The 27810-nt window shown below is 34.8% G+C and overlaps 1 protein-coding gene across 7 annotated transcripts in view; it reads left to right on the plus strand.

Annotated features, from left to right (window-relative positions):
- ADGRL3 (adhesion G protein-coupled receptor L3) overlaps window positions 1-27810 on the plus strand; it is a 1002012-nt gene that overhangs the window by 689997 nt on the left and 284205 nt on the right. For all 7 annotated transcript variants that reach the window (XM_069105304.1, XM_069105298.1, XM_069105300.1 and 4 more), the window contains one exon: window positions 14544-14624. In XM_069105304.1, coding sequence (XP_068961405.1) covers window positions 14544-14624 — 81 coding nt within the window. The remainder of the gene's footprint in view (window positions 1-14543; window positions 14625-27810) is intronic.

Below are 27810 nucleotides of genomic sequence, written 5' to 3' on the forward strand. Positions count from 1 at the left end.
GAGAGAGAGAGAGAGAGAGAGAGAGAGAGAGAGAGAGAGAGAGAGAGGAGGGAGAGAGAGAGAAGAAAGATCCTTATTCATCCCCCAGTCCTTCCCTTCTCCAGCTCAAATACAAGAAACTTTAGGAATCAGTAACATAGTAGAAAGATCACTAGACTTGGGATCAAAAGTTGTCCTAGTTATGAAACTTAATAAAATACATGCATTATGACATACGAACCTCACAATAACCCTGTGAACTATGTACTATAGTTATTCATATACTCTATATTACAAATGAGGAAATTAAGTTAAATGACTTAGCCAAGATTACACAGGTAGTATAAGATTTGAACCCAAGTCATCTGATTCTAGAACCAGTGTTTTTTCCTCTGGACCACAATACCCCAATACTTGACTCATCAGCTTGTTGCTATTTTTAAATGAGATACTATATATAAAAAACATACTAAATTGAAAATCAATAATTGAATATAAAGTATTATTAAGTTATGGCTATATCACTGATAATATTTACTTAAAAACTTATTCAATGATCTGGAATTTCATCTGTATGGATGATACACATTATAACACCTTACAGGGTATTTAGAAGATGCTCCATCAGAAAAAGTAAATTAAAAACAAACAGTCATCTGATGGTCAACCAACTGAGGTAAGCTGCTCTAATCTGAGCTGGGCTTGCTTTCAGAAAAGACACTATTGTTCAGTGGGTCCATACATAAAACCTGTGCAGCTGAGTATGTAGCTCTGACATAATGCTGCCATAACTCTAGGACCTAGCTAAAATTTCTTCAGTACAATATGGCACAACTTTAATAATCTGGGATCCATGAGCTTTTTTAAAATATGTGATAACTGAATAATTGGTTTCTTCTCTAATTGTAATATGTGTGTGTTTATGTGTATGTTTAAAGAGAGATTTAAAAACATTTTCTAAGAAGGGGCACGTGGGCTTCCCCAGACCACAAAAGGGGTTCAAGACATATATATATATATACACACACACACACATATATATATACACACACACACATATATATATACACACATATATATATATATAAAACTCATACCACAGAGAAACACTGAAGTAAGACTATATATAGTAGACAATCATTATAATCATTGTGTAACTCGAGTTTAATTATACAATCACATATAATAGAAAAGTGAGAATCCTGTCAAACCAAGGTAAATATATATATATTTCTCCTATGCTCTACTGGACTACATGCTGCCTATCAGAAGGGAATATGTAACTCACAACTGCAAGATTCTCTCAATTCAATTGAAAACTTTCATTTTATAGATCATATCAAAGAATTCATAGAGCTCCCCAATTTTAGCAATATATTTTTCATTATCCAATTAACAGAGCATTAAATGTTACAGGACATTTTTTTGCTATATTGCTGAATTTGCTAGGATTGTAAAATACTAAGATAAAGCTTTTTCATTTCCTTTTAATAATATTTGTCAACATCTCTATAAGACCTAGCATTTATATAGTACTTTAAGGTTTAGAAAGTGTTTTACATATATTATCTCATTTGATTCTTGCAGCAATATTTGGAGGTAGGTGCTAGTATTATTTCCAATTTGTAGATGAGGAAACTGAGGTAGAATGGTTAAATGACTTGCCCATAGTTACATTGCAATGTGTCTAGAGCAGATCTCAAGCTCAGGTCTTCTTAACTCCAATTGCAACATTCTTTCCATTGTGTCTCCTAGTTCAGTGTTTTAATATTTCATTCATCAAGTATATATTCAGCACGTGAAATGTACTATTTAAGCTGTATAGAAGAAAGTATATAAGATATATAAAACACAGTCCCCACGTTCAAGTTTACAATCTGATTTGATCTAAGCGATGCTTCTCATTCCTTAATGTATTCCCTCGCTATTTTTCTCTGAAGACTGATTATAGATGTTACAGTGTGTGCCAGTTGCTTTGCCTTACGTAGAAAAAAAATATGTAACAAGTGTTCAAAACCAGTTTAAGTTGAATAAAAGTAATTTAAGTGTAACCATTGTATGCCTTGCTAATAAAATGTTGCTATATGCTGTATGCATTTTTGTGTGTGTATAAAATCCCAATTATAAAACTTTAATTTAAAGTACAATATAAATGTTCACAGAAGAGGAAATTAATGAGCATAAAACATGTAAGATTTTCCTCATTCATGGTATTTAAACTCTGGACTATAATTTAAATAATTGGTACATTCTTTTTTCCGCTAGATTTTGATATGTGATTTGAATTTTAAATAGAAATATGATTCAAGAATATGCACAATTTTACCTTTTAGTGTAGCAAAAGAATAAAAAAATGGTGAAAGGGATCCTACATTAAATTTAGTGCTTTCATTTCTCAATAGTATCACATATATATGTGTGAATGTGTATGTACATATATAAATGTGTATGTTTACATATGTGTATACATGTACATATATGTGTAATCATTGAGTAGTCTACTGCTATAAATGACAAATTGAGTTATTAGCATTTCTTTTTTTTTTTTTTGCTTTTTGGAGGGTAAATTGGGGTTAAGTGACTTGCCCAAAGTCATATAGCTATTAAGTGCGTCAAGTGTCTGATGTTGGATTTGAACTCAGGTCCTCCTGACTCCAGGGCTGGTGCTCTGTTCACTGCACCATCTAGCCACCCCTAACATTTCTGTACAACTAATGTCAATGTGAGCAAAATCAAAATGGGAATGATTCAGAATTTACATCATCAGGAGTGAGAAAGTTTCTGAGTCTCAAATAGAAGACCCTATTTACTCTATAGTGAAGTTTTACTTACATTTTCTTTGGATAATTGTATATTACACACATAATCTAGATGTAGTACAATTGAGAAGTGGCATCAATTTCTTCAGGATATATATGTATATATACACATATGTGTGTATGTGTATACACACACATCTACATATATAAAAGTTTTAGTTCTGTAGTCATTGTCATGCCCAACTTTTCAAGCCCCCACAGACCATGGCACTCCAGGTCCTTCTGTCTTCCACTATTTCTTCAAGTCTGTCAAGTTCATCTTCACTGTTTCCATTACACTATCTATTCTCCCCTTTTCTTTTGCCTTTAAGCTTTCCCAACATCAGGGTCTTTTCCAGTGAGTCCCATCTCCTCATCATGTGGCCAAAGTATTTAAGCTTCAGCCTCCATATTTCACCTTCTAGTGAATAGCCTGAATTAAGTAATTTCATTAAATATGAATTAAGTATCTCTAAGTATTGACTGATTTGATCTCCTTGCTGTCCAAGGGACCCTCAAAAGTCTTCTCCAGTGCCACAGTTTGAAAGTGATGATTCTGCAGCATGCAATTTGACTTTTGGTGGGGTGGGGGGAGTTTTGACTTTATGGACCTTTGTCAGCAAGGAGATGTCCTCATTATGCTAACCAGATTTTCATAGTTTTCTTTCCAAGAAGAAAGTATTTTTTAATTTAATAGCCATAGTCACCATCTACAGTGACCTTTGAACCCAAGAATATAAAATCTAACACTGCTTCCATTTTTTCTCCCTCTATTTGCTAGAAAGGTGATGGAACAAGTTGCCAAAATCTTAGTAGAATTTTTTTTTATATTAAGCTTCAAAGCCAACTTTTACATTTTCCTCTTTCACTCTCATTAAGAGGCTTCTCAATTCTTTTTCACTTTCTGACACCAGAGTGGTATCATCTGTGTATCTGAGATTGTTAATATTTCTCCCCGCAACCTTAACTCTGGTTCTTGACTCATCCAGTCTGGCATTTCACATGGTCTATGTTGTATATACGTTAAATAAATAAGGTGGCAATATACAGCCTTGTCATACTCCTGTCCCAAAACCAATCTGCTGTTCCATGTTCAGTTCCAACTGTTGCTTCTTGGCCCACATACATGTTCCTGAGAAAATAAGTCACATGATCTGGCACTCTCATCTCTTTGAGGACTTGTCACATATATAACCTACTATGTGTCGATTCTCTGTTGTGCTTTAATCTATACTGGGCCAATTCACTACATGGATTTTCTGATTAGGACTTGCTGTTTCCCAAGGCTAATGCAATTCTGAATTCCCCTTCCTTCTTTTGTGATCTTCTCTTCCTTCTCCAGCCGCATAGTTTTAAGAAGCCTCCTGTTCTTAGACTTGTGAAATGTCCTTCCTAAATCATAACTAAATAGAATTACAGAATTTAAATAAATCTGCATAATCATAAAATAAAAGCAGCAACATAGTGTAGGTAAAAGAGTACTAAAGTCAAGAAAGTTGTCGTTCAGTTGTTTTTCAGTTGTGTCTGGCTTTTCTTAATCCCATTTAGGAATTTGGGGGCAAAAAATACTAGAGATAAGCCATTTCCTTCTCTTAGTCATTTTACAGATGAGGAAACTAAGGCAAAGAGGTTAAGTGTCTTCCCCAGGGTCATATAGCTAGTAAGTGTCTGAGACCAGATTTGAACTCAGGAATATGTGTCTTCCTGACTCCATGCCTGACTCTTTTTTCATTGAGTCACCTCATTGCCCATAAGTCAAGAGACCTGCCCTCAAAAATCATCTGTAATGCCTACTAACAGTGAAGCAGTAGACAAATCATTAGATTTCTAGTCCAGTTCCTACATTCATAAAAGGAGGAAAATAATATCAGTAGTTTCCAAATATTAGGGCTACTAGTGAGTATAAAATGAGATCATATTTTTTTCCTCTAGGAAGAATGGGGGAGAAGGGAAAGGCAGAAATGGGAACTTTCTGAAGGAGGGAGATACTGAGATAATCTCTGGGTGATTAGATTAGATATTACTCTGAAGCCTGGTCTACTGCCTAGGGCCATAAAGCAGGTCCAGTGGGTTATTTTGCACATCCCGATTCAGAAATCAGCTGGTTTGGGTCCTGGGTTATAAGGAACAATGATGAGTGGATTAATTTGACCAAGGCTTAGGACTGACATGGATTTAGGAAGGCTTAGGAAGTATATGTCTCTTGTCTATGTACATTGTGCTGGTCCAGGTGGCAAGGAGGAGTCTAGCAAAAGGAGTCAAGTGGTGAGATATTGCCTTGGTTAAATGGCACCATAGAAATGTCACCTATTATATAATTCCTAGCACTTGTCTGCTGAGGAACATCTATCTTTATAAGTATGTTGTGTAAATGTGATAATTATACAACCTTTGTAATGAATGGCTTTGCATTGGATTCATGCAAATACAATGTAGCTGAATTGTAAAAACTCAAGAAAAGCTGGAAGATCAATCAAAAAAACATCTATTAAGTGTCTGCTATGTTCCAGGCACTGTGCCAAGCACTGTAGTTACAAAGAAAGGCCAAGAAAAAAAACCCCAACAACATCAAAAAACACATTTCCTGCTCTGAAGGAACTCAGTCCTAGAAGAGATAAAATGAAAACAACTAAGTAATATGTACACAGACAAAGTATATATAAGATAAATTGGAGATAAGCTCAAAAGAGGACTGGGAAAGGTGCCTAGTAGAAGGTGGAACTTTACCTAGAACTTTAAGGAAGCTAGGGAAGACAGGAGATAGAGATGAGCAGGGAAAGAATTCTAAGCATGGGGGACAACCACTAAAAATACCCAGAATTGGGGGATGGAATGACATGCGTGGAAAAACAGAAATGCAGAGGAGATGGAAAGGAGAAATCTTTATTAAGTGCCTACTATATACCAGACATTATGCTAAGATGTCATGCTAAGCACATTAGAAAGGTCTCATTTGATGAAGATAACAGAGTACATGGAGAGGAATGAGGTTTAAGAAGACTAGAACTCGGGCTGGCTAGGTGGCTCGATGAATGGAGTCCTGGCCCTGAGTCAGGAGGACCTGAGTTCAAATTCGGCCTCAGACACTTAACACAAAATTAGCCGTGTGACCTTGGGCAAGTCACTTAACCCCAATTGCCCTACCTTTCCCCCTGCAAAAAGTAAAAAATCTAAAAAAAAAAGACTAGAACTATAAAAAGTCTAGTTTATAAAGATTTCATAATTATATAAACTATATAATATAAATATATATATAAATTATATAATTATATTAACCCAGAGGATTTTATTTGATCCTGAATATTATTATTATTATGCTATTGAACACCATTCAAATTTTTTTAATAAGGGACTAGAAGAGATGTTCAGACCTAGACTTAAGAAATATTAATTTGAGAACTGAATGAAAGATTGATTGAAGTAGAAAGAGACTTGAGGTAGAGAAATCAACTAGCAACCTTTTGTATTAGTCCAGCCATGAGGTGGTGAGGTCTGCACTAGAGTGGTGTCAGAGAAGAGAAGAGGGCATAAGAAATGTTAGGAAGGAAAGAAGTTCAGGACTTGGCAAATGATTAGATTAGATATGGGGAATGAGAGTGAGGAATCAAGGATGATATTTAGGTTGCAAACCTGAAATAATGAGAGGGTGGTAGTACCACAAACAGTAATAGAGAAGTAGGTAGGGGAGAAATCATGAATTCAGTGTTGGACATGTTCAATTTAAAATGTCTACAGAACATGCAATTCAAGATGTTCAAGAGCAGTTGAAGATACAAGTCTAGAGGTCAGCTAAAGGGACTGGATAAGCAAATTTAAGAATCATCAGAATAGAGACAATAATTGAATCCCTGAAAGCTGAGATCACCAAGTTAAATTGCGGTGGCTGTTTCATTATTTGTTCTTCCTTTTCAAAGAGAATCAGTGACATCACAAGTGATGTCTTAACTTGCTTTTTAATTGGATTTAAGTGAAGAAGAGTTTACAGAGTCATCAGCCCCTCTCTTTCTTTCCCAAGTCATTTAAGTCTGCTGGCAAGACAAGTCAGGATGACTGACTATGGGCCAGGATGCATGGATAATCTTGGTATCTTTGATGATGACCAAGCTTTAAGTGCTCTATAGTCATGCTTCAGCTGGCTTTGTGGCTTTTGAAAAAAAATTGTTCTCATCCACCCTTTCCACCAGGGAAGTCTTCACATGTTTGGGCTAGACCTTCCTCTAGCTCAACAATGGATTTGAGGTTTATTGGTTACTCTCAACCTGATTTATCCCATCTGCCAAGATGGTTTACCAAGGTGTGGCCAAAGAGCATGCTACAGTTTTCTGAAGCCACAGGTGGGAGCTGGGTGAAAAGGTGGACACCCAAGGTGAATAAGCATCAATGAAAAGGGCTCAGCAAGCCTTTACATCAGAGGTGCTAGACCTCCTGAACATTCCATATACACTACCAAGTTAAATAGTATGGAGGAATTCTATGGAATATCCAGGACGAGAGGATGTGACTTTGATGAAGATCCAGCAAAGGCGACTGAGGATAGGTTTAAGAAGTAGAAGAACCAAGAGAGAATAATGTCCAAAAACCTAGAAAGAAAAGAGCATCAAGAAGAGAGTAATGGATAGTATCAGAGGTTATGGAGAGGTAGAGGAGAATGAGGATTGAAAAAAAGGCCATTAGATTTAGCAATGAAAAGATGGTCAGTAAATCAGTGAAGTGGTGCAATGGAGAGGGACCAGGCCTGGAGTTAGGACGACTTGAATTAAAATCTGTCCTTAGATACTGGATGTGTGACCCTGGTCAAATCACTTAAGCCTGTTTCCCTCAGTTTCCTCATCTGTAAAATAAGATGGAGAAGGAAATGGCAAACCACCCCCAAGAAAATCCCAGATGGGGTCATAAAGAGTCAGACATGACTGAAAGAACTGAACAACAAAGTTTCAGTTGAATCATGAGGTCAGAAGCCCAACCACAGGGGTAAGAATGAACATTTGATCATGCTCTTTTATTGCTAGTAAGGGGAATCAGGGAAAAAAAATAGCGTTATGATGCTTACGGTAATTGAGATGTGCAGAGCTGTGATTTCATTAGGGTAAAGAACTCTATATTTGGAAGATACCTTTGAAATTAATGTAGATGGATGACTTATTTGAAACTTACAACATAAAAAACTTTTTTTGCACATTGAGACATTAGGTACTTTGCCCAGATTCCAGAGGATTATTCCTTCAGAGTAGGAAGGAAATTTAGGGATTTTCAAATTTATCAAATCCATTTCCTTTCATTTTACAGTTAAAGAAACTGAGACCTAGAAAAGTTGTCATTTTCTAGTCACACAGGTGACTTTCTAGCAGCATATCAGGTAGGATTTGAAACCATATTCTGGATTCAAATTGTCTTCTGTACCATGCAGGTTTTCTGAGCTTTATGAAAACTTGCATTTCATTCCCTCCTTTCCCTATCATCCTCTGCTTGTTAATTCAAGCAATCTTTAAAAAACAAAACAACACAAAAAACCCTTTCATTCATTTTTTCTTTTCCCTCTCTGTTTTCTGGTGGGTGTACTAATGAACACTGAAACTAACCTCACCTGTGTGAATGAAACATTTTGTAATAAAGGCCTATGAATTTATGCATTGCTGATTATCTTCTTCTTTTGTGAGTATACCTTCTAATTTCCATAAATGTGCCGAGACAACATACTTTAATTTATTCTATAAAATGATTCTTGGCATAATTATTTGGAGACCTTTTATGTAGTTATTTCTGTACAGTTAATTTCATTTTTCCTTCTTCTTGTTCTCCTGCTTTTCTTTTTCAGGTTGCTTAGGCCTACATGCTCTGACTTCACACTGATCTTTTCCTTCTATTAATGAATCATTCTTCTGGTATTTATAAACTTCTCAAATATGGATAACAATGACTTAAATAATTTGGCCACCAATATGTACAAAAAGAAGCAAATTTTGTTCTTAAATGGACACCATCTTCTTTATAAATGCACATTGAGAAATATCCAACTAACTAAAAACCTGGCTATGAACATGGAAGAGTATTAGATTTAGAATCAAGCTAGCCATATGACCTTGGGCAAGTCACTTAACCCCAATTGCCCTCCAAAAAGCAAAAAAAAAAATGTTTTAAAGAAGATTTAGAATTAAGGATAAGCTGTGCAAATCACTGACCTTGCTACCTCAGTTTCCTCCACTGTAAAATGAGGATAATAACAGCAATTATATCACACTTAAAGATCAAACAACATAACATATATAAAGCACTTTGTAAAACTTTAAATCTCTCTATAAATGCTGTCTACTATTATTTACCTTACACATGATAAATACTTAATAAACATTCTTAATTTGACTTGAATTAGTTGATGGTTCAGTGAGTCACTGGACCAAGAAAAATTCATCCCCTCATAACCACATTTATTATTTACTATGTGCAAGGCATTGTGTTAATTGCTCAGAATACATATATAAACAAAGAAAGAAAGGTAATCCCTGCCCTCAAGGAGATTCTATTCTAATGGAGAAATACAAGACATAAAAAGTAGATAAAAAGCAATGTGGAATAGGAGGGAAAAAAATACCCACATAAGGTCAAAGATTCTGGAGAACCAAGGCAGAGCCAGGAGAGAAGAGAGCTATGGCTAGGTTCAGGACAATACTGACAACAAAAGTTGTCTTTGGGGCACTTTGATTATTTAGATAGATATGCGTGTTCATGTGTATATGTATAGATAAATCTATGTCATTTCCTAAGGGTATTTCCTTTTTTATGCCAATGAGCCTCTGAAATTTATTATAATCCTAAAATGTGCACTCAATTTTGGTAAATCTGATAAATGCAATATTTGGAAGATGGAAAAATTTAACTTTAAGCATCTGTATCCCTTCTGTTCTAGAGAATATTGCATAAACAAGAGTAAACATAAAGGATAATTTTGCATTGCTTGTGTCATGCCTTCCTTCTTTGTTGCCAAATAATCTTCACTAGAGAGAATCCCATCACTGACCTTTGCTCCATCATCACTAGCTTTATTTCCTGAAGAAGTCAAGCATGTACTTACTCTGATATTTTTTTCTTATTTTAGTTACTTGATTGGAAACAAGTACACCTAGCACTAGGAAAGAAGGAAAAGAAGCTGGAATGAAAAGTTCAGAAACCAAATTGGCAATGTTATAACTCTTACTTTGATGATTCCTTTTCATTGGTGTTTATATTTTTACCTGAAAGTAGACTTTAGGAATACCAGATGGTTTAAGTCAGAGTGCGATCTGAAGATGGAAACACAAGCTGTTATAATGCTAGGCATGCCCAATTTTCCATCAGCAAAAATAAAAGCCGGGGGAGGGCGGGGGAAGGGGCGGGGCAGGACGGACGGACATCTTGACCTATGGTATTTTATCAGTAGCAGAGTTACTTTTCAAAAAGACATTGGACTGCTTTTTTTTTAAGTGTCCAGCCATTTTGGTAGTAATTTAAAAAAACTCAATAATACAAAACCCTACATGCCATTCTCAAATGCAGTTTGGTGTGCGCACTTTATAGCTCCCACCTGGAATCATTATTTTCATGAGACAGAGAGATATAACTTTCTAGGGTTCATTTGAGTGGCAACAGCCAAATGATAACATTATTAAAGAGCACAGAGGCAAAAAAATGACAGCTTTTTGTATAGTTCTTGGGGGAAAAATGCTGAATCTCTGGAGAGAAAATAATCATGATCAGCAGCTGAAAATTTTAAAGCAAGCAAAAAAAATAGTATAAAAGCTTTTTGGAGAGTTATAGATGACTCCACTTATTTATAGCACTCTACAGAAAATGAGTAAAAATTGAGATGAAAGGTGGTGTAACGAAAGAAACCAGGAGGGACTAGGTTGTAGTAAATGCTTTTTACTTGAAGCGATGAGCTTCTTTATTTCTCTTCTTACTTATCTCCATATTTTATTTATCTCATTTTCCATTTGATAGACAGTGATGACAGATGTGAGTATAGCTAGCTACTGAAATATGTAGAATCTGAAATAGATGGTCTGGGATAAGTCTTTGAAATAAGGAACTTTATTTCATTTACTCTCAACTGTTCAAAAGGGATTTAATTCCCTCCCTAGTTTTCTCCTTTAGTGGAGTTTCCTTTGAAAGTTAGCCTTAACATCCTCTGCCCTTTAACCACATTCTATTTTTGAGACACTTATTTTATAATAACATCCTTCTAAAAAAGAAGCATCAGTGCTTTAAATGTTGTCTCTACTGCTATCTGGGGCAGATGTAATGGCTGCAATCCTGTTTCCATGTCAAGATGCATAAATGATTAAGCATATACTGTAGAAAATATGTGTTAGTTCTCTGACACACAGTGCTGAATAAATACATATTGTATCTGAGTTCCACAACTTAAGAGGGACATGAAAAAATTGGAGGTGGTCTCAGAAAGAAGTGGGAAGTAGGACCTATGTAAAGGATTAAGGAAGTGACATTTCCTTCTTGAGGCACTGAGGTGACTTCCCTCAATACTCATACTTCTCAGTTCTGTAGCATTTGTCACTGTTGACCAGACACCTTGATATTTCTTCCCTTGAATTCCAGGCATTATACTTTTTAGGTCTCTTCCCAATACTTTTCCCCTTCATTATCAAGAATCTATTTTTCCCTCATGACTCTTCCCTTGGAGAAAAAAGAAAGAAAGAAAACCAAAACTCTTGTAACAAAGAAACATAATCATATTGACCATATCCCAAAATGTGTGTGCCATATTGTATAATTTAGTCCTTCACCTTTCTGTTAGGAGGTGGCTACCATTCTTCATCATCAATCCTTTGGAATCATACTTTATCGTTTTGTTGCTCAGAGCTCAATATTTCTTTTTTAAAAATTATCCTTTTTTCTTATCTACTAACTTTTCTTCCCACTTATTTGAACCCTTTGCTTCTTTTAATTATTTCCTGGCCAACTGTGGATGACTTCCCAGGCTGTGTTCTAAGTGTCTAAAAGATATCCTAGTCCTTCTGGTGATTAGCCTATACAGATTGAATTTAGCTACTTGATAACAGTGGTCATCAGATTTACCAGTTTCTGCTTGTTTTGATGATTTAATTACACAAGGTCATCCCTAATTGCAACTGGGTGGCCTGAAGTCAGGGAGACCTGCACATTCAAATCCAGTCTCGGACAGTTACTAGATATGTGATCCTGGTTGAATCACTTACCCTCTATATGTGTTACTTTCCTCATCTCTAAAATGGGCATGATAATAGCGCCTAATGCAGAAGGTTATTGTGAACATCAAATGAGATAATAATTGTAAACCACTTAGTACAGTGCTTGTGCATGTGCACAGATGCATATGCATGTGTGTGTGTGTCTGTAGCTATGGTGGTGTTGATTACTAATTACCTCAGATTAAAATTTTAGTGAAAATTCCTCTTACAGAGTACTTTTAAAAGCATTTCAGTTATTAATACTGTATTCAAGCCAGGGCATAGCAGGTAAACACCAAAGTATCTCATAATTACAAATAAACTAATGTAGTTTTTCTCTATAATATTAAAGACATACCATCTCCGCTTAACAACAAGCAATTTAAATGTTTCATTTCCCTGGAAGTGGAGTATTCCTTATATTACTGGTAGCAGAGTAGTATCTGCATAATGTTCTTAAATGTCATTATGAGGAACCCTGAAGACTAGACCCTCTTCATGGTCTGCATTGCCAGCTAGAAAAATGCTTAGGGCAACAGCAGCTACTATCAACAGGGAGCCATATTAATTATTTAGAATGTGCCTCATAAGAGGAATCAACAGAGTTTATTACAAGTGGAATATTACTTGAATCGGGAAGGTTACTCTAGCTGTTATCATAATCTATGTATCATTAACTTTCCTTGTTTAGAAAAAGAGATTAATAACCCTATGAATTGTTCCTGTAACTATGTGAATTATAACTGCATATTTTCATTATGAAAAGAAAAGTTGTGGTCCACCCAGCACCCCTTTGGAAAAAGCAATATTCATATTCTAGAAAATGACTTAGAAATTAAACTATATGCATTTATGATAGTGACAGCATGAAAATTTTAGACGTGATATTCTAGCTGTTTTTTTCTCCCATCATAATGGAGACTGCTCTCATTTATTTATTCAATTTTTGATATTCTGAACTTTACAAACACTAGTAAACATAAACATTTCCACCTACAGAAAACAGAAAGATTGTGCATCATAATAAAAATCTCAACCATATGCCTTTTTTCTAAAACATATGTTTTCACCAAGTTATGGTCATGAATTTTTCTGCTTTCTTATTTGACACCTCTGTTTTCCTCCATCTTATGTTGCTTTAAAAACTAAGCTACTGAAGTTTTAATCTATTATGTCATCCACCAACTAAATCTAATAATTTTAACTCATAGGAAAGAGTAGTGCATTTGTGTATATGAATCCATGAGAGGTATATTGATGGAGAGGATAGAGGGCAGATGTTAGAGGCAGAAAGACCCACATCCATCCTAATGGCATATATGTGACTTTGAACAAATCAATTAACCCCTTTGTGCCTTAGGACTTGGGATTTTTCTACTAAGTTATAGTGAGATGACTGTTCTATACGGAGTGCCCACATCAGAGAGACCTCTAGGTTAATAAAATCATTGATCTACACTAGGAAGAAAAAAAAGTGAACTCATAGCAAACTGTAAAGTCTAAAGAATGAACCCACAGGTACTTATTTTTAAAGTTTTTGTTTTTTTCCACATGAAGTATTAGAAAAATATCTCAAGTAGCAGATCAAGTTAGTCTCCAACTCAGTAAATTCCATTGGCTCCCTCTTACTTATCTCGTATTACCATCCTTTATATCCTTCACAACCTGGCCCCCTCCTTCATTTCCAAGCTTATCACACATTCGTCTTCTTCACAAACACCACAACCCAGCCAACCTCCAAAGTTAGGTTGTTACTGTTCTTTGTACTTGCCATTAGAAGGCAAATCCTCCACTTCCCCCATTAGAATATAAACTACTTTTCTTCCTTCATTAGAACGTAACTTCTTGGAAGCTAGGACTATCTGTTTCTAGTTTTATTTCCAAGCTCAATGCCTGTCACTTAGTAAATGTTTAATAAATGGTTTTTGACTTAACTTGATTCAGTTCCTGTCCCTGTGTCTTTTGCACTGGCTCTTCCCCATACCTGGAATGCACTCCTTTATTTCTACCTCTTACAATACTGACTATCATCAAGGTTCCTTCTCAAGAGTCACCTTCTACGTGAAGCCAAATGCTTGCTTGATTGACTAATTTATCTGGTTGTGATTTTGAGGCAGATTGCCACCTGTAGCCTTCTTTTTTTAATCAAATGTGTGTAATGCTCGGAGCTATTAAGTGAATCACCCAAGTCACAGAGCAAATGAGTGGGAGAGAGAAAGGGCTTGAATCCAATTCTTTCTCACTAACCAACCTGCTTTTTGTGTGAAACCTTTGAAACAATTTACCCACTAAATGGATGATCCTGAATGTTGCAAGTAAAAACAAGGCTGTTCAGTAGCCAAAATAACACAGGTTGTTTCTAGGTTAGGGTGCCCTGGACAATCTAAAAGAACCAAAAGCAAAGATTATAGTTCAAATTCTGTTCATTTGGTAAAATATATCAAAAAACAAATTCTGATGGATGTGATCATTGAGTTCATTCGATGGTGGAGTGAAAGATTAAAATGTTATTGCTAATAAGAAATTTGAACAAGGGAAATTAAGTTGCTTCTTCTTGGGTCCACAGGGCAGGCACATCATGGGCAAGTTTCATACATTGCTCCACCGATTCACCTGGATTCTGAGTTGGAAAGACCCCCTTCTAAAGGTGAGTTTCTATAATTTATATTTTTATTATATTATTTTCTTTGTAGTGGGCTTTCTAAGTATGATCAGAAATTAAAAGTCCTTGCATTTTATTAGTTTTATTAATCATGAGGATTAGCCCATAGTTAAATTCCTCTTTTGGATAATCCTTCCTTGAAAATTGATGGTTTATTTGTGTGATTTTATTTTCTCTTCAAATGATATCTACCTATGAAGAAATGAAACTTTTCTTTTAAAGTTCTTAATGTTGTTGTTTCAAAATTAAATATGTTGTATATTTTAAAATGATATGCCACAACATTAGCTGCATAATATTCAGCATGCATAAGTCAGAGTAATAGTAAAAATAAGGGATACCATTTTCATGGATCCTTCATTATCAGTGATACGTATTTCAGACTATCAAAAGAACTATTATTTATATGTGAATACTAGTCTACTAACATTTTAACTCCACCTAATGTTAGGCAATTTTGAGGGGTCAATTTAGTCAAAGAAAATCATTACCTTCTGCCTGCCAAGCTCATGGTAATGAGCTTCTCCAAGCTGAGGTAGACAGACTGGTGCTTGCACATGCTATCTTTCTAGCTTGGCAGTTCCTAAATTAATAAGCCTTCAGTAACCCTGTGACATCTCCCTACCATGATTAGATCGAAAAGCAGGTCTTTAGTGAAGAAAATGTTATATGGAATTAAATATACTCACACAAGTATATTTGTATGTGATCCTATGGACAAGCATATGCAAATATACATATATAGGTCTATATGAATCCATGATTTCATCATCAGTTTAGGCACTCACAATAACAAGGCAAAAAGCAACCCATTCCTTTCAGCACTTTCTGGGCAACTATAGACCATGTGCTGTTCTAAGTTTACCAGAGGGAGTTCATCTAATATGTCAGAATCCTTCTTTGATTTCCCTTGACATCATGAGGATGATTCTTGCCATTTGGCCAAAATTATGTATAGTACAAATATTCTAAACTACTTATTAGTTTTAAGTTTTAAAAAATGAAGGATAGATTTGGATTAATTATATTTGTTAGGAAAAAATGTTTTAAAAGCACTTTAGATAAGTACACAATGCATATGGTATCTATATATGTAAAAGCATGGGAAATATAAACTGAAATATTAGGATATTTGATTTTATATGAAGGTTATAAAATGTATAAAAGATTATTATGAATACGTGTACATTTTTCTCTTATTGCCCACAGTTAAAAGGTATCCTATACTTGATATGACTCAAGTGATGAGTCATTACCTCATAAATTGAGCAGAAAGCTTATCTTTCTGCCTTACAAGAAGCATCAACCAGCATTTTACATACATAAATGAACTTTCAAAAATTGCTATTTTAGGTATGTTTTAATTTTCTAAATACCAAAGGTATTGGGACAGAGTTTTATACTTAAGTAATTCAAAGACCCCCTTATACTTTCAAAATTGTATTACTCACTTTACAACAAAAAAATCATTCTTTTCTTTATTTGCATGTGAATGTAGTAATTATAGAATAAAAGCTTTGACTTTCCAGGGTTATGCTGGGTCACAATAACTTCACATGAGTTCCTGAGTCATTGAATGTCCGTCCATATCCATTTTTTTTCTCATTTCTGTGTACTATTTCACTTTTCTGTCCATTATAGAAAGCTTAGGATTTTTTTTTTCATCAAGGATTATGATTTTGAAGGTGTCGGGAATTTCCATTGAGGAAAATTACTATACCAATTCAAATTGCTGGTGTTTTGCAATTTATAACCTTACAGAGATACTTAGGATAACTAGATAGTGCAAGGAAGAGAAAACTAGGCCTGGAATCAGGAAGACCTGAAATCAAATAAGCCTCAGATACTTTCTATTTATGTAACCCTGGACAAGTCACTTAACCTCTTAGCCTTAGTTTCTTCAGCTGTGGAAGTGGGGCTAATCATAGTACTTACCTTGCAGAATTGTTCTGAGGATCAAATGAGATAATATTTGGAAAGCACTTAACACAGCTCCTGGCCTACCACATAATAGCTTTATATATATATATATATTGTTCCTTCCACCTTCCTTCTTTAAAAGACACTGGTTGAGTAGTTTGTCTTTATGCCAAGTGGTTCCAATCCCATAGTAGGCTTTCTATCCTCTTGGTAACACCATCTATCCTAATTTAGGAATGATGACTGAAAATAGCTCTGCCATTGAGCCAAATAATCTCATCTAAAAGACACTCATCCTCCTCTTTTGAATCCCATATAAAAAGTCTTTCAGAAAACCAGTTCCCTTAGGCTGTTTCAAATGATTCAGCATCTTAAGGGAATTTAAGTAATGTGCAAGTTTTACTACTTTCTGCTGAAATGCTTGAAGAGAAATGAAGTCACACAAGGAATATGTTTACTTCTTGACTTATTAACAGTGAGTTTATTTTTGCAACTCTAAAATTGTTTGTATGTTGAATGGAGGTTTAACTACCTAGAAAGTAAGATACAATGATGTAACTGAGAAGTTATGCATAAAGGCAACACTGTGGCCTAGTTGTATTGGCATAGAATTACTGTTGGAGGTAGAAAGGCTTGAAGAAATAAAAAGAACAGAATGAGAGTTTAGTCCTATCCCCAATTATGTCCTTGACTTGCATTGTGACCTTGGGCAAGTTCGTTCTATTTGGGCCTCTTTTTCCTAATCTTTAAAATAAGAGTCCTGGACTAAATGATTTATGAGTCTGTAAGTCTGTAAAATAAAATGGATAAATTTAAATGGCATTTGAGTCATCCTTTGGAATTACCAACAAATTAAATGATTGTGTTTTTTATTCACACCATACGTCTATTAAAAAAGTAAGCAATTTTCAACAGTGACTAATTTGAAGAACCACCTTATTTTGCATGTATATCTGAGCTGTGGAGTCTTTGTTTTAAAATTAGCTCAACTAAGATGTGTAGTTTTAATTATATTTTTTTGAAAATGCCATTGCCTTATTGACACATCTCAAGAATCCACACCACCATCATAAATTTATTCTTGCGAGTCAGGAAGGTCTTTTGGATTTGAAAAAAAGAGACTTTTATTTATTTGTTTGTTTATTTGCTTTATTTATTCATTTATTTGGTAGGGATCACCATAAGAGAACTTTATCAAAAATCAGAAGACAAGTAATTGGGAACAAAACCTTTGGGAATATATTACATGAAAGATGTATATGGAAGGAACAGGATCCCAAGGCAATAGAGTAGAGTTGAAAAAGAGTACATGGGAGTCAAAAATAAACTTTTTTTGTGTTTGCCAACCTTGAATAGCCTCAGGCTATCCCAAAACCTATCAGTATAAGGCAAAGGAAAGGTCTGCTAACACAGGGGTAGCTGGCTTCCTCCCATACCCTTTCCCCAAACTTGACCAATCCCAAAACAATCTAGGAATGTCAAATCTCAGGAAGAAAAACTACAACTGGGAGCACTCTTTCCCTTTGACTTTCCCCTTCAGCCTTGGTTGTTTGCTCACAGTCCTTGAATGAGATGAGAGTCACCCATTCTATTCCTTCTGATCAGATGGAGGATCACCAGGCATCTGCCACTGTCTTTCTCGCCAGCAGTTCCTCAATACTACTATCTTAACTGTTCATATAATGTAAGGATCCCTCAGCTTAGCCATCTGCCCTGCAACTAAACTTTGCCTTTTATGTATTATCCCCCCCAATTAGACTGTGAGCTCTGGTATACCTCCCTTTTTCTAGTACATACTTAGTAATTTAATAATTAATCTTATTAGAATTATAGTTTATCAAATATATCATTGTTTTGTGTAAAAATACCTCTTTTACATCCAGGCTGGCAAGTCATATTAATACAAGCTTCTGATGTAGACAGAACAAATTCCATTAAATGAAGGGGGAAAAGAAACAAACACATTTATATAAAAATACATTTATATGACCCTATCAATCTAATGGTATCTTTTTGTTATAGCATTTATATAGAGTAATTATTACATTGGGATATTTTTACAGTATAAAATAATCATAATAAACTTTGGCATTCTTTAAATAATATATTAGTATCTAGGTGGTGTCTGATGATATAGCAATCTACTTTTTGGGGAGGGTAAAGCATCATTGTCACTGGAATTGTACTTATTTGCTCCCATCTGTGGTTTCAATGGATTGCTTGTACTTTGATATGATCTCAGTATAATTTAGGCAAGATAATGGAGTGTAGGAAAAGACAATAATTGCTCAGGGGCAGAATGAAAGACTCAGACAGTGTATAGGGTGCAATACTGTGTTGCCTCTTCACAGAGAGACAAATAGCCTAGGTCTCAGTGTGCGCAAAATAGAAGAAAAAAGAAAATAGGTTTGTGAGGGGATAGAATAAACCATAGAAAGCTGTAAAATGACTGATCCTCGGAAAATAAGCATTGGGAAGGGAATGCAAAACCAAAAGGAGGGTTTTAGGTCAGATATAATTCCCTTCATTCAAACAGCAGTTCCTTCTAACAGTACAGGGGTGGAAGTCAAGGGGTTGACGTTGCTAACTTTTCTACTTTCCCCTTTGTTCACATTCCTAACTCTTGCTCAAGCTTACGCTGAACTGATGTACAGCCGTATTTTCTGCTGCTCATCTTGCTCTTCTCCCTAAGCACCCTGGGTTTTAATTTTATATGTTTCAAGATGCTATTATCCTCTCCCAAATTATAGAAAGATGAATGTAAGCTCCCTTGCTTCCAGAAGCTTATTCACTCATATTCCTTTAGTTTCACAGAAATTTATTTTTATACCAGTGGAGTGGAATAGAAAAAGAGCCAGAAGACCTGGGTTCAAATCTAGGACCAATCAATCCCCTAACCATAAAGGAATCAGTGAATCTCTCTAGACTTTGTTCTGAACCCCGCACACCACCCCCACCCCCAAAAAAAGAGGGTATTAGACTGGACGTTATCTCCACCATTAGAATATAACCTTCTTGAAGAAGGGGCCATTTGACCATTTCACTTTTGTACTTAGATTCCTCTATTGGCATAATACCTGGCACAAAGTGATCAGTTACTAAATATTTGTTGACCAACTTTTACTGCGCAACCTCTATTTGGGCTCTTCCAAGTCTAATCACTTATAAGCGTGTGAAATTATCTATGTCACCCATATATTTTGAAATCATGTAAGGTTTTTCTTAATTTATTTCAATTACTTTTAAATCTTTTTATCACCTGTGTTTTTCTGATAATGCAATATGACTGTGAATCATGGAGTACCACAATCTCAGTAGAATCAAAAATATCAAAATTATCGATTGGATCGCATATGGAAAGTTTGACTAAACTGGAAAGATTTTTGAAGTGTGATCACAGTGATGAACAGGATCCAAAGTGACACCCTGCATGGAGCACTGGGCTTTGGAATCCAAAAAAACTGAGTTTAGACTTTCCACAGATACTTAATGATTGTGTGATCCTGGGAGACTCATTTAATTTCAGTTAGCCTCTGACTGCCAAATCTGGAAAAAAGAGTAGCCAGTTTGTATTATAATTGGGAGTGTTCTCATCTCCAATGAACAAATTCAGACCAATAGATCATACTAACATGCTCCAATTCTTACTTTTTCCATGATTGCACCAGCAATTTTTCTGAAATCTCAAGAAATGACTCTCTATTGTTTTTTTTTCTATTTTACTTTTAAACATTGACTTATGTATGTTTAGATACATTATAATATTGCATGAACAGTTATTTTATAACTTTCTTTTGTGTTGTAAAGTACTTCAAAGCATTCTTATAAAACGATTGATTTGCCTAATTTTACAGGAGCAATTTAAAAAATTTTCAAGCCAGTAAACAACAAATAAAGATGTTGTTATGGTACATACTTACAGAATTATCATTTTTCTCAATACAAACATAAAAATTTTGTGAATTACCACTTAACACACACATTACAAGTATTAACATCTCTGAAAAAAGCATGGCAAATTGCAGAAGCATAATAATTTAATATATAGTTCTCCTTGTATCCTTTGAAATAGTTGGGATAAAAATGAGAGTTCCATGAATTCTGGGGGAAGGGAAAGACCAGGGGAAATTTCTTGGAGGGAATGACTTTGGGCATGCCCTGTGATAAAATTCTTGTAATTGAGTTTGCACACAATTTACATTTTAATAAGTCATCACTTTTAAAATTATTTTTCTTTCTTTGGATATCTGCTGTTTGTTCATTTTTGGTAGGCTTTTCAACCCACTAATAAACTTCTTAAGGGTGGAAATTTGTTCTTGCTTGCCCAACTTCTTCAGTTTGTATGGAGGAAAAATGATTCTGTGACCTAGAAGCATTTGTTTTCATATATTCATTTGTAGAAAGTCTTAGTTTTTAATGCTTGGTGTGGTGTAATGAACTACAGATATATACATATATATGCATAGCAATTAAATAGCAGTGAATTATAAAATAGATTGTAACAAACCAATTATCTTCCACAAATGAAAGTTGTGTGCTCTGAATTTGCATATACATAACATTAATGCCATTCCAGAGATGATTTTGTAAATTCCCTTCACCAATGCATATCTCAACCCAGTCAGTCATAAGTACATAGGATTGGAGGTAGGGAATGTGGCTATGGTTTTATTAATATAAGTAACTCCCTGAGGGTAAACTCCTACCAAAGCCAGTTGTCTTCTCTGCAATTTATAGGCATATACATTGTTGTTGGTATTGTTGTCTAGTCATTTTCAGTCATTGTTGTTGTTATTGCTGTATAGTCGTTTTTCAATCATGTCCAACTCTTTATGACTTTGGGGGGTTTTCTTGGAATGGCCTTTTCCTTCTCCAGCTTATTTTAGAGATGAGGGACTGAGGCAAATAGGATTAAGCTACTTGCCCAGGTTACATAGCTAGTAAGTGTCTGAGGCCAGATTTGAACTCAAGAAAATCAATCTTTCTGACCCCAGCCCTGGCAATATATTTACTGCGCCTTCTAGCTGCCCTATATACATATATACTTAGAAATAATGTCACTTAAAGCTACCTGATGAATAAATTTGCTGGATGCTTTCCTTAAAACAATTTAATGCTATTATATATGCCATTTGGTCTTATAATTTATGCCTGTGGTGCCTTTATATGTATTCTTCAATTTAAAGGTTTTATTACTGAAAAGGGGTGTAAATTCTAGTAGTTTACTAGTGCATTAATGTCACAATACATTACAAGGTAATTAACCAAAACTGCCACTGTAAATAGAAAAATAGTCACAGCCCTCACTATAAACCACTTAATAAAAATAAGGTCCTGAATCAGCATTCACCATTAGGGTAATTTTTCTTTTTGCAACTCTCATTAATCAGGAAATTTTTCTTTAAATTAGCTTCATCTTTGAAGTATTATTATTTTTAAATCTTCCATTAGGTGAATAAGCTTGTTACTATTTTACAATTAATTTAATAATATTGCTTATATATTTTCATTTGCAGATAAGTTCTACAAGTTTTTGAGATGTTTCCCCCAGTTTTTTTTCTGTCAAATGTCAAAATACAAGACATGTAGTTCGTATGATTCTATAATTATCCTTTAAATAAGAATTCTGTCATCTACTTAATGTGGAAAAAACCATTCCTGGGTCTTTCTCTGTCCCCCTCATTTTTTCTTCATGAGGAATTTCTGGGATGTTTCTTTTGAAGGTTTCTACTTCCATCAGTAGATTGCTGATGCTTCTGCCAGAGTAAGGGACGAAGAGTATACTGATAGCAAGTGGAATACCCTCCTTGTTGCTAAGCACAGATAGATGAAATTTATTAGAAGAAACTGACACTGCCTGCCTTTCTCCATTATCATTCTGTAGCACCCAGATTACTAGTCCCAATATTACTTAGGTGAAAGATAATTATTAGCCAATGAACAGCCAAAGGACATAGGTTCTTATTTTAAAAAGGTTTTTTTAATATTTTGGGTTTTTAAGTCACTATTTCATATAATATCCCCACCCCCACAATAGAATAAATCTAATTTGACAGCATATGCACCAGTAGTCTACCATTTTTATACTGGGAGGAGAGGTATATATTCCATCACAGTAATCTGAAACTAAGGTTGATCATTTCATTAATATAAATTCTAATGTCTTGTATACAGTCTAGTTTCTTTACACACCTCCAGTTTTCTATTTCATGGGAATCATTCATAATTATATTGTTGGAACTATATTTGTTGAGTAACCCCTATCCCTCTTACTATGACTTCCCCTCATATGTTCTCAATCATGACATCTTGTCTACCATTCCTCTCAGATTTTTCATTGTTTTATCTTAAAGTCTGGGATATACTTCCCATTATGCCTGGCATAGAGGCAACTAGGTAGCTCAGTGGATAGAATACCAGGCCTGTAGTCAAGAAGACTCATCTTCCTTCAAATCCGGACTCAGACACTTAACACTTACTAGCTGTGTGACCTTGGACAAGTCACTTAACCCTATTTGCGTCAGTTTCCACAACTGTAAAATGAGCTGGAGAAGGAAATAGCAGATCACTTCCGTTGCCAGGAAAACCCCAAATAAAGTTATTAGAGTCAGACACACCTGAAAACAACTGAACAGCAACAATACCTGGCATTTCAGTGTCTCTTTCAGTGTCTCTTCCTTTCACTTTTATTTTACTAATCAGTTATTTCTCAATAGTCAAAACTAATCCAGAATAGTAATAACACCACCACCCTTCTACCATTTGATATGAGATACTTTATATTTTTCCTGTATTTTGATTTTATTTTAATATTTCTTGTTATCTTATGGAGTTATTAAGGTAAGTTATATCAATTCTTATTTTCAGAAAATCTATTGGGTATGGTGTTGTATTTCTTGTAATAAGTTAATAATCATTCAAATTTTTCCTCTTGAGCTCTCATCTCATTTATTATATATATCAGCAATATATATATAATTATATAGTTTAGTATGTACTAGTAAACTACTATAATTCAATGACAATAATTATATTATATATTAATATTATATATAATGTATATATAATTTTGCCTTGCTTCATTTCCTTTAGGATTTCTAGTTGACTTTGTAGCCAAATCCATTTCCTCTGTAGCCAAACTTTCATTTCTAGAAGATAATAGGTTTTGTTAAAATCTATTTTATAATTCACTGCTATGTAATTGCAATATGCATACACACATACACACATATGTGTATATATGTATATATATATATATATATATATTTGTAGCTCATTACACCAAACCAAGTATTATAGTTTTTGATAAAACTTTCCTTGTAGATACTATAGTGTTATTTTACTTTTCTGTGTTTGTGTCTTGGGAATCCCTGGCTCCGTGTTCCTTTGTTATTTTCTACCTTTACTTCTTTTTTTTTTTTTAAGTAATTGGGGTTAAGTAACTTGCCCAAGGTTACACGCCAGTTATTTTGTGTGGGTGTTAAGTATCTGAGGCTGGAACCAATCCTGGGTCTTCCTGACTTAGGGGCCAGCACTCTTACTCACTGTGCCACCTAGCCACCCCTCTAGCTTTACTTCTTGAATTGGGACTTCATGATAGGGCCAGACTGAGCACTTCTGGAGGAAATATTGGGTGCTTGTTCAGTGCTGATCTGCTATGGTCCTATCTCTTCTATTTTCTGAGTATTGAGCACTGTGGTCTTCTAAGATCTCAGATACAGCTCAGTCCAATAACCTCTATATTTTCAGTGCCTTAAGCAATCTAACCCTGGTCTTGGTCTGATCATTTACATTTCCACCCCTATCCCCATCCACTAGTCTAAACTTTGCAGGTTCCAGACTCTACTTTGTGATTTGAATGACCTAGCTGCCAACTTGCCCCTTTTTTGGAACTCCAGTAGTTCCCAGCTACTGGCTCTAGTTCCAATCTGTAGCATAAGCCCTTGGCTTCCCTGTCTTCCTATATATCCCATATAAAATCCTATCTTCTACAAAAAGCCTTTCAAGGGTTTTTTTCCTCTGTTAATTATTTCCTTTTTTATTCTGTTATATAGCTTGTTTCTTCATGTTTGTTTATCCTCCCACCCACCAATTGGGTTGTGAGACCCTTAATGACAAGAGGTGATAAATAAATATTGATTAATTAATTAATTGATTGATTGGTCCATACTCCATACTCTAAAGCTTCAGTGTTTGGCCCCATGATCCTGCTCTGGGGTCAGAATGTCAGAGCTGTAATTTTGTTCCTCCCCTGAATGCCATGCAATGGTACACAGCTAGAGGCCCAGATCCAGTATCTTGGAAGACTCTGAGGTCCTTAGAATGAGTTCAAGCTCAGCAACATACAACTGCTCTCTTGCTTCTTTGAGTTTCATCCATATGCGCTCCACCATGCTTTATGCTTCAGGTTTATGGTTCTCTATACATGAACATATATACTCTTAAAATAGAAGCATACCCTTTCAATTAGTTCTTTTGAAAAAGAAATGCCTGTCCATTTCTATAATTCAGTCACAAGGCTCATCCCATCAAATTGCAGTGATACCTTTGATATTATATTTACTTCCTTGTATCAAAAGTATAAATTGCTTGTTATTTATAATTCTAACCCTCCACACTGGTATATGGACACCTGGGACAATATTGTTCCCAATGCTCTTCCTTGTTAATTTTTCCTTAGATTTATAGATGATAAAATTGAAAATTTGAAATAGATTTTAAATTTCACTGAAATAGTTCTATAACAAGCTATTATATTTTTAGAATGAAACCATTTCATTTTGCTTGACACCAATACATTGTTCACTCCAGGAATTAAAATTTTATTTGTGTACTGAATTATACTAAGCATATATACACAAGGAAAATATTTATAAAGTACCATACAAGCAAATACTTGAAACTACATTCAGAATAGGATAGAGCAAAGATCTAAACTGGAATCAAAAGCAGTAGCAAATAGTCTTATTTATCTAAGGTAATCATTTGAAATTAAGTAAGATGAGAATTCACTGGAGCTGAATGATTATGAATAAATTATATGTCCTCGTATTTTCTTCCTATTTCTCTAGTGCATTGTTTTTCATATTTCCTTCATTTGCAAGTTATTTGAATGGGGAAAACTACCATGCAGATCATTTTCTCTTATACTTTTAGTTACTATATAGTTATATACTATATATAGTTACTTTAAGTTAAAAAAACTTATACTTTTTTAAATGTTCATTTTCTAGTGTCTTTAAAGTAGATTTAAATCTGCAGTAGAATATGTACCTTAAAAGAGATACCTTTCTTTTTTTTCCCTTGAAATTTGGACCAGCTCCCAACAGTGTTTGAAGTCTTTTTCGTGGACAGTAGTCCATAGTTCATACTTTGAGACTTGCTTTAGAGAGGAATATAATCCATGACTAAATAGAATACTCTCAGTTCATTCCGTAAGGTGAACATGATATATTCATATCTGATATTCAATGCTCGTAATCTTACAGAATGGATAGGGAAGCTAAACTGTTGTTTCAAAGTTAGAAGTTTTAACTGTCCATCAGGATTAACACCTATTATCAGCATGATCTGATCGTTCACAATGTTGTCTTTTAACAATCCTAATTTCTTAATTTATGAATGGATATGTCAACTCCTAGAGAATAAATTCAGTTAGATTCTCAGGGCCATCCTATCAGATAAGAGACACAGCGTAGCAGCTGTGACTTTCACAAGCATTGATTATCACATATACTGCAATATGCTGTCATAGCTTAGACCATTTCCTAGTTTCGTCTGCTACCAATAAACAGACACAGACTGGTGGGACCCCTTTGTAGAAGTGCCTACCCCATTGGGAACAAAGACAAGACATGGATTACTGGCATCAGTTCCAAGCACCTAAAAGGTACATACAGTCAAAAAAGGGATGAATTAAAAAGGGATGTCAGATAATAAAGCAGGAGATTTTCCTGATTCCCCTGATCCTGGATAAGCCTCCTGACTGGGAAAACCACACCCTCCCAAGCTACATAGTAATTTATCTCTGCTAAGTTGAGGCAATTGACTAGATCAAATCACCAATATCAGAGGCAGCAGAGGCTTCAGCTAACTGTAGTCCACAGGAGTAGCATCTGATGAGAATAAACTTGAATTGTACTGCCTAAGAAATCACCATCCTTATATTACATGCGTGCAGTCTTACTTTTTTTTTTCATCCTTATGTGTTGAACAACCAGAAACGCTGATTATAATTTCATGATGAAAATGGCTTTCATCAAGTATGTGTGAATTTTGCACACCCTGTTCAGCTTCTGTCAGAGCTTTACATAATTTCTTTGTTATCAATCCTAATACATGTTTTTCTTTGATACTTAACATCTCCATCATTTAATGTAGAACAACATATGCCATTCATTCACCTTGTTTTGTATTAAGGTATTTGGGTATGTATCACATCCCCTCCATATATAAATTACATGAAAGCAGGGACTATGCTTTTCATGTATCTTCTCTAGAGTCTTATGTAAGTATTTTCATAAAACCACTTAACTTTTCCCACCATAACAAGAGTTTTAAACTTGTTCTCCATATCTTGTCCCAGATCATTCTCATATTGTGCTACAAAAAAATAGGACTTCAGAAATTTGTCACAAAACGTCATGTCCATTCTTTTCCTATTTTGATGATTGCCATATGGGACACTGGCATAGTGATCGAAGTGCTAGCTTTAGACTCAGAAATAACTAGGTTCACATCCCACCTCTAACTCTTACTGGCTATATGTGCCAAAATTTCTGGGCCATACTTTTTCTCTTTTTAAAATCATTTTCTTTGTTCCTAATATCTCTGAAACTTGACTTTCTGTTAGTATTGAGCAATTATTTCAGAGAGGTAAGAAGGTAAAAATGCTGTATTTAGTTAAGATGTAGACATAGTATGTGCTTAATCATTGGGATATTAGTTATTGGAGTATTAATTATAAGCACAACTGTACATGAGGAATCAATACATTCAAGCATGTAAAGATAAATCCAATTTACTTATTGCATAAACTATCTTTTCATGTAAATTAGAGAAAATGTGGATGGAATCAACACAAATTAAGCCATCTGGGTAACAATTGAAAACAATTTACACATCAGATTATAATACTATATGCAAGGAGCCATAATTAGGGAAGGTTAAGTAAGGTTTTACACAAGGTGCTAAAATTTAAAGGAAGGTACTGACAGCCTCTCGAAATAACTTGAGTTTAATGCTATTTAGC

The sequence above is a fragment of the Petaurus breviceps genome, unplaced genomic scaffold, assembly GCF_028583685.1.
Source record: "Petaurus breviceps papuanus isolate PSGF00001 unplaced genomic scaffold, PetGlider_PUasm1.0 76, whole genome shotgun sequence".
Classification (NCBI taxonomy): Eukaryota; Metazoa; Chordata; class Mammalia; order Diprotodontia; family Petauridae; genus Petaurus; species Petaurus breviceps.